This window comes from Pogona vitticeps, chromosome 2, assembly GCF_051106095.1.
Source record: "Pogona vitticeps strain Pit_001003342236 chromosome 2, PviZW2.1, whole genome shotgun sequence".
In the NCBI taxonomy this organism is placed as follows: Eukaryota; Metazoa; Chordata; class Lepidosauria; order Squamata; family Agamidae; genus Pogona; species Pogona vitticeps.
Window position 1 is genome coordinate 189,081,876 of NC_135784.1, and position 7,240 is coordinate 189,089,115.

The 7,240-nt window shown below is 41.4% G+C and overlaps 1 protein-coding gene across 3 annotated transcripts in view; it reads right to left on the reverse strand.

The window, feature by feature from the left end:
* GPR156 (G protein-coupled receptor 156) overlaps positions 1 to 5,271 on the reverse strand; it is a 35,680-nt gene extending 30,409 nt beyond the window's left edge. Inside the window, exons 1-2 of one of the 3 annotated variants that reach the window (XM_020789543.3) lie at positions 2,999 to 5,271; positions 1,191 to 1,330 (exon numbers count right to left, since the gene is read on the reverse strand). In XM_020789543.3, the coding sequence (XP_020645202.3) occupies positions 1,191 to 1,330; positions 2,999 to 3,133 (275 nt within the window). In that variant the 5' untranslated portion in view covers positions 3,134 to 5,271. Of the gene's footprint in view, positions 1 to 1,190; positions 2,294 to 2,998 lie in introns of those variants that run through there. The other 2 variants (XM_020789544.3, XM_078386730.1) reach the window with 2 other exon arrangements.
* Between the last annotated feature and the right edge of the window lie 1,969 nt (positions 5,272 to 7,240).

The following is a 7,240-nucleotide window of genomic DNA, read 5'->3' on the forward strand; positions in this document are numbered from 1 at the left end:
AAACAACTGCAACAAGCAAACCAAGCAAGACCGTCAATGCTTGTATAGCACTTCTTCTGCACTTCAGGAAGACACAATGAAAGGCATTGGTGAGCCAAGGCAGTTTTTTCTCTTTCTGTCTCCCACAAAAGGAAAAGTGGGGAAGAGAGAGAGAAGAAAACACATATCTTAATTATCTGTGGAAATGCAACCCTGTGCACGTTTTCCAGGGAAGAAATGCCACTCAGCAGTGGAACTTATTTGCAAGTATACAGACGCACAAAGGCACAAGAATTGGAGTGGGGTGAATGTGGAGAGAGAGAAAGAGAGTTTTCACATGTGTGTGTGTACTTTTTAAAAATGTTACCTCCTGCTCTGGCATGGCAAAGGCAAGCCCATTTTCCACTGCTACCTGCCTTTTTACCCAGCAAACAGCCTCCAATCCCAGGATAGAGGATGAGGGAAAGAAGGCAATCTGCTCTTTAATCTCAACCTCAGTGCAAATCCAAGGCACACATTTACAGCTGTTGAATAAAAATCGTGCCGTCCTCCACCGAGTGTGAGGTTTAGAAACAGAGAAACAAACAAACATTGCTCAAAAAAAACCCTATCAGTAATGTCAATGTAGCTGCAGCGGCAATAAGTCACAAAAGCAAATTGCTACTAATTGCTGCTTATAGTATATCCCTTGTCACATATCAGCTCACATGACTAGCATGTGACCTGAGATACAAACAGTCACTTCTTAACCCCTTACAATTTATTGTTGCACTTATGCCACTTCACTGATGCCATTGTAAGTAACCAATATGTTTCTAGTCTTTGTTTCTGCAACGTGCCTTGTTTTTTACTCATATATCCATATATTATGCTCAGAATATGGAAGCAAAAAAAGTGAGAATATTTTTTAAAAAACACTTTTTGGGCAATAAGCTTACTGCCTGCTGGCTTTCAGTGTTATTGATCTGGAGGCAGGAGAGTGATCATCACTATTTTATTATCAGTGGGAACTTTGTTGTCAAACATTTGGCATATAAACGTAAGAGGCACATATCTGCTCTTTTTCAGTCTGATGTTACAGCATTTTACTGGAAGAAACCTTCTTCTGAAGTAAGAAGATATTTTATTTTCAGGAATTCCAGAACAATAAGAACGATAATTCTTAGTGTCTATCTACTAAAAATATCAACCCAGCAAGCTCCTCATCTTACCTGTTATTTCTGAAGCGAATTGTGAAGACAAGAAAGAAGGAGCTCAACAGGACTCCACTGGTGAGAAAGACCAACACGACCCCCAAGAGGGCAGCAGAAAAAGATGGTGAAGAATTCTTACAACTGCTCTCCGAGAATGCCTATGGGGAGACAAAAATGTGCATCAGTAAACAAAACCATTAAGGAACTCTTATTTCTAAATAGGTTAAGGTTAGAAAAACCTAACTCTCTCTTTGAGACAGGTTGTACTGTTTCTGTGAAAACAGCAATTGAATGGAATTCCCCTCATAGCCTTTCCTGCATAATTCTGAGGCAAGAAATAAGGGCTGTGACTTAATATCGGAAGCTTCTACGTTCTTCTGCTTAGAATGTACTATCTTACTTATTTGCACGACACAGAAGTCATACCTGGGAAGTGACTTTGGATTTTTACTTCTTTGGTACTTGCTCAGCCCATGTTGGAATAAGGCCAGAAACTGAGGTACAGATAGGCTGAAATTATAGCTGAAAGTATGTTATTGTTAGAGAAAGATGACTGAGGCAATGTTTCAAGTTTGTGAAATCAGACTTCAAAAAATTCCTGTGCTTAAGTCTTAAAGATCAATTACCAAACAAAGCAAAGCAATTTGTATTCTCCTGGAGAAGTAAGAAGCTTCTGCTGCAACATTCTGATGGATGCTTTTATTACTTTCTTTTTTATAATCAATGCTATTTTCAACATTTTTCCCTCCACTTGGGTAACACCTGAGGCTCACACATTCCTTTCAAACCACATCTGAGATAAGAGGAGGGCTTCTGCTTAGTTGTACCTTCTCAGAAAGCTGGCTTGGCAGTACATTCAAACTAGCTCTGGATAAATAGAAAGTCTGGTTAATCAGACAACCCAGGGGTTATGTCCGCCTATTAGCCATAGTTAGAACAGACCAACTGAGTGAATGTCTTGTGAAATATGAGTCCTATTGATTCAGTTGGTCTATTCTTGTTGATGACTTGTTTTGTAACTGAGGATAGTTTATTTTAAACAAGCATCTTGTTTCAGTGACAAGTCTGTTTTCCTAGAAAGATACTCAGCAGGAGCCATCGGGGAATTGAAAAAAGAAAAAGGAAGAGAAGGAAATGTAGGCCCAAGGTTTCACTTGGGGTCATTCAGCTTGTGCCTACTGTACAAGCTGAGCAGACAGGATGGTTTGTACATGGTTGCGTACAAATCAAATTGTCTGCGGTATTCATTTGCAAGTGGACTGTGGCAGACTTTCAAATCTGAATAATCAACTTATTTCACAAATCTAATAGGATTCATGATTTTCACTTGGAAGGCATGGCAACAGAAAATGTAATAGAACTAGAAGAAACAACAAATCACAACAGAGATAACAAATACTTATTGGACTTCTCCGGTCCTTTCTTCTTTGCTGTGGTTTTGCTTTGTAAATACCCTATGCAAAATTCTTGAAAGATGGCAGCATAATTTTGGTGTCTCCATAATCTTAAAGATCACTAATGCTCAGAAGGTCAAGTTACAGAGCCAGGTATAGGTGGGGCCCTGAATCTTGGATGCGCATTCAGTTGGCACTGGAGAAGAGAGGAGAGGGGAAGCAGCACTTACACATTTCCTAGAATTGTTGAAGCTATTGAAAGATTACACCAAATGCAACACCCTTGAGGACACTGGAGAGTTTCAGGAAGAGAGAAATCTATCCATCTATGTATCTAGATTATAAAGAGTTATTGATCAAATATTATTATTGGAAACAGCATACAAGGAAGGTTACCTTCAAAGATATAACACCTTATTTATGTTTACCCACAGTTTTTATAGTACAGAGATCCTGCAGGGTCTTCTGCTGTTGTTCTTGGGTCTTGAAATCCAAGCCTTTGTCGCACAGGTTGGAGTAATTGAAACCAGTCTCCATAGCACATCGTAAGCTTTTATGTAACCACATGATCGACCAGTGCTGTTGTAGAACACAAGTTATCCCAGGAAGCTGAAGTACAAGTATATCCTGTAACACTAGGAATTATTTGAAACACATCCCTCTACCCTTAGGTACGAGGTAACTGGAGATCATAAGCAAAACAAAAAAGTTAAAGAAGCATTGTAACAGTTATTTACAATGTTATTTACATTAGGACCACAATACTGGCAAGTGATTCGTTTCAAACCCAACCCCTACAGATGCTGAAAACCATGGATTATAGCAAGCCCTATACATAGCCATGTCAACCCTATACAAAGTCCTTGGCTCCCTCTAGTGGCCGGTTCTGATAACTATATCATGAAAATACACATAAATACAGTACATATTCTGGGGGAGGGATTGGTTCATATTTTCAGCCAGTGGATAAATGGATCCATTGGTACTGATTCCATGTATAAGTGCGGGGGGGGGGGTGTCCTTCTGTATAAATAGCACTGTCACTAATGAATCAACTAGGTTAAAGTCAAAAGCATGACGAGTGTCTAATGTGCACAGATGTGAACAGAAGATCTGATGCTTCCCAGCAGTTATATTTGGATCATAGAACATGAGAAGTATGAATCAAAATATATTGGAAACTGTGAAGAAAGAAATCAAATGTTTACGGATTCGAGTATTTGGAGCCATTGAACTAAAGTGTACTGAAATAGGACATTTTTAGTCAAGCAACTACAAAACATTTTACTCTGGAAATGACGAAATCAAAAGCAATAGAGTGGCTCTAATGCTGAGGCAAGATGTCTCACAAATAGTTAACTGGCTTTAGTGTAAAGTCTACCCAAATCATATCAAACAGACATTGTGGAAAAACAACTGATATGACAATCAAGTCTATGCTCTCAAAATAGAGGATGAAAAATAAATCAAAAGCTTTTATGAGGAGGAAAGTGATCATATACCAAAGCAAGATATGCTGATATTCGTAGGTGACTAGAATGCAAAAGTAGAAAAACAAAGCAGAACTGAATGTTGTTAAATAATCAGAAACAAAGCAGGAGAATAATTCCTAGAGTTCTGTGAAACCAACAAACTTTTAATTGCAAATACGTGCTTCTGTCATCCATACAGACAACTCTCTCTATATAGACATCACCAGCTAGCCAATTTATACATCAAATAGACTACATCATTGGAGATTTTTTTGAAGATTAATCCTATGATGAAGAGCCTGGATTTTTAGAAAGCAAAGTGAAAACTGTTCTTAAACCATTTGGAGGAATAAATCACTAGGGGTAGATGGCATACTGATAGAACTATTCCAAGCTGCACAGGCCAAATCTATCAAAATCCGAACAACACAATGCCAACAAATATGGAAAATAAAACAATGGCCAACAGACTGGAAACATATACATTCCAGTCCCCACGAAAGGAGATGCAAGGGTTGTAGTAACTATAGGACCATTGCTCTAACTTCCCATGCAAGCAAAGGGATACTCAAGAAGTTTCCAAAGGCTTTTACCATATATGGAACAAGAAATGCTCAATGTTCAGACTGGATTCCAAAAAGGAAGAGGTGCATAGTGCAAATATACATTGGCTTATTGAAGCATACAAAAAATTAGAAGATCAGTCTATGCTTTATAGACTGCAGCAAAACTTTTAACTGTGTGGATGAGAAACTTTTAAAAGAAATTGGTGTGCTTCAGCTCTTGATTGTCCTGATGCATGACCTGTAACAAGATGCTACAGTTGGGACAGAATATGGAGATTGGTTTCCCATTGGCAAAATATGTCAGATGAGGGTGCATTTTATCTATACACATATGGAAAACTGGATTAGATTAAGTGTAAAGAGGAGTGAGAATTGGTGGAAGAAACATCAGTAATTTGAGATATGCAAAGGAGACCATCTTCCTGGCAGAAAGCAGCAATAACCTGAAAAAACTTCAGATAAAAGTGAAAATGCCAAAGCAAGATGGCGGTTGAACCTTAAGAAAACAAAAATAATGACTAGAGAAGAATTGCACAACTTTAACACTGACAATGAAGAAACTGAAATTGTAGACGATTTAATATACCTTGATTCAATAATCAATCCAAATGGAGACCGCAGCCAAGAAATCAAAAGAAGACTAAGACTCGGAAGGGCAGCAAAGAAAGAATTAGAAAAGATAATCAAGTGTAAGAATGCTTCACTGGAGACCAAGACCAAGTTCATCCACACTATTATATTCCCAATCTCCCATTGTTGTTTTTTTAAGAAAATCAACCTGGGGTTGAGATTGATTCATTCAAAAAGTGGTGCTGGAGGAGGGCTTTGCAGAAACCTTGAAGTACCAGAAAGGCAAACAAGTGAGTCCTAGATCAAGCCTGAACTATCTTGCCCTAATGGAGAAGTTATACAAATTCAGATGACAAAAAAGATGTGCACAAACAAATAAATATATAGCAATTTTGACTCCTTTTATTCAATTCCTAAATTATAGTGCTCCAATATGTGGACCAACTGCTATACACCTGGATCTTTTGACCTATGTTTTAAAAACTAGAATAATAATTAATCAAGTAATTTTTATATATATATAAAAACAGTTGCACTAGTATTATTGGGAATATATTCTATTACTTGGACTGAAACTGTATTGAATTTCAGTCCAAGTAATAGAATTTATCCCCAGTAATACTAGTGTGTTTTTTAATTATAAGTTTTATACTTGTAGTACAGTATTAAAATTTATACTCCAAAGTCTTGCCATTGTCAGTGACTAACAGAAATGTTCCCTTTGCTTGTTTTGTTTACTTCTAACAATACTACTACATTTTGATGTCCTCGAAACCTAGCAAGATAAAAGGACAGGATGCCTGTAAACCTTTAAAGGTTCTTGGACTAAATCAGCTTATTTTTCTGTGTTTGTGCACAGAAGCCGGGTTCAAGGAGAAGAGAAGGGCCATTTAAAAAAAGAGCAAGAAGCTCCAGCTCCAGAACCACCAGCCCCAAGGAAAGCCAGGAGGGCAAGAGGGAGCTTCTAGAGAAGGACCCTTTTACAAACCGTGCCCCACCATCCGCGGAAGCTTCCTCCGTGAGATCAAAGCCCGCCAGCCGGGTTCCGAGCAATTGTATTCATCTGTAGGCGGCAGCGCCGATTCGTAAGTTTCGTTACCGACCCCACGGCGAAGCTTCCACGCCAGGCTGGGGTCTCTCCTTCATGGCGGGGAAGCCCTCCTGCGCCTCCAGAAAGAGTTAGGCGAGGCAGAGGACTGGGAAGGAGCGCGGGGGATTCGCCCGAAGCTTCGCCAGAGCCGCTTCCTTCCCTGCCGGCTCCTGAGGAGCCGCTGCCCAGTTTGCAATGCAAGCGCTGCTCCTCAGCGCCAGCCCCCCCGGGGGGGCTCTCTACTCTCCCCTCTCCCCCTCGCCTCCTTCTTCCCAGGCGTCCGACCACGGAATTGAAGCGAAGGGTCCCGTCCGTGCCCGCCTTCACCTGCCTTACCTGTAGGCTGAAAAAAATTAAGGAGGGCGGGTTGCCCGCTTTCCGGTCCTTCCTCAAGGCCCCCCCCCGAGCGGCGCAGGGGCGCAGGGGCGAGCCTCACTCGCCAGCAATTCGCTACCAGCTTCCCACAAAGGTCTCCCCACCCGGGCGAATGGAGGCGAGAGAGCCGCTGTCCGGCTGGGAAAAAGAGCGGGAAACCTTGGCTCGACCTCGCGGCTGCGGGACCGAAAAGCTGCGTCGAAATGAGGCCGGGGGCGCCGCCAGGGAGGGAGCTTCTCATCTGGGTCTCTTGGTCGGAGCAAGCAGGGGAGGGGAGGGGAGGGGAGAGGCGCGGGGCTGGAAACTTTGGCCACAAAACTTGGGCCTTTCTGCCTGCCAGGCTGCTGAATAGAGGTGTCACTTCTTGTCCTGCGCCCCCCCCCAGAAAAGCTTTGGCCCGCCTCCATTTCATGTGTGCCCATGAGAGGAAAAACAGTCCCTTTTGACAACACAACAATTTAGAAAAGCAGTCAAACAAGAGGCAAACCACTTGTGCCACCTTCAAGACTTAACTGTTATATTTTAACGGGAGCTAGCAAGGTCGAAAGATCAGCAGTTCGAATCCACCCGAAGGAGTGAGCTCCCGTCTCTTTGTCCCAGC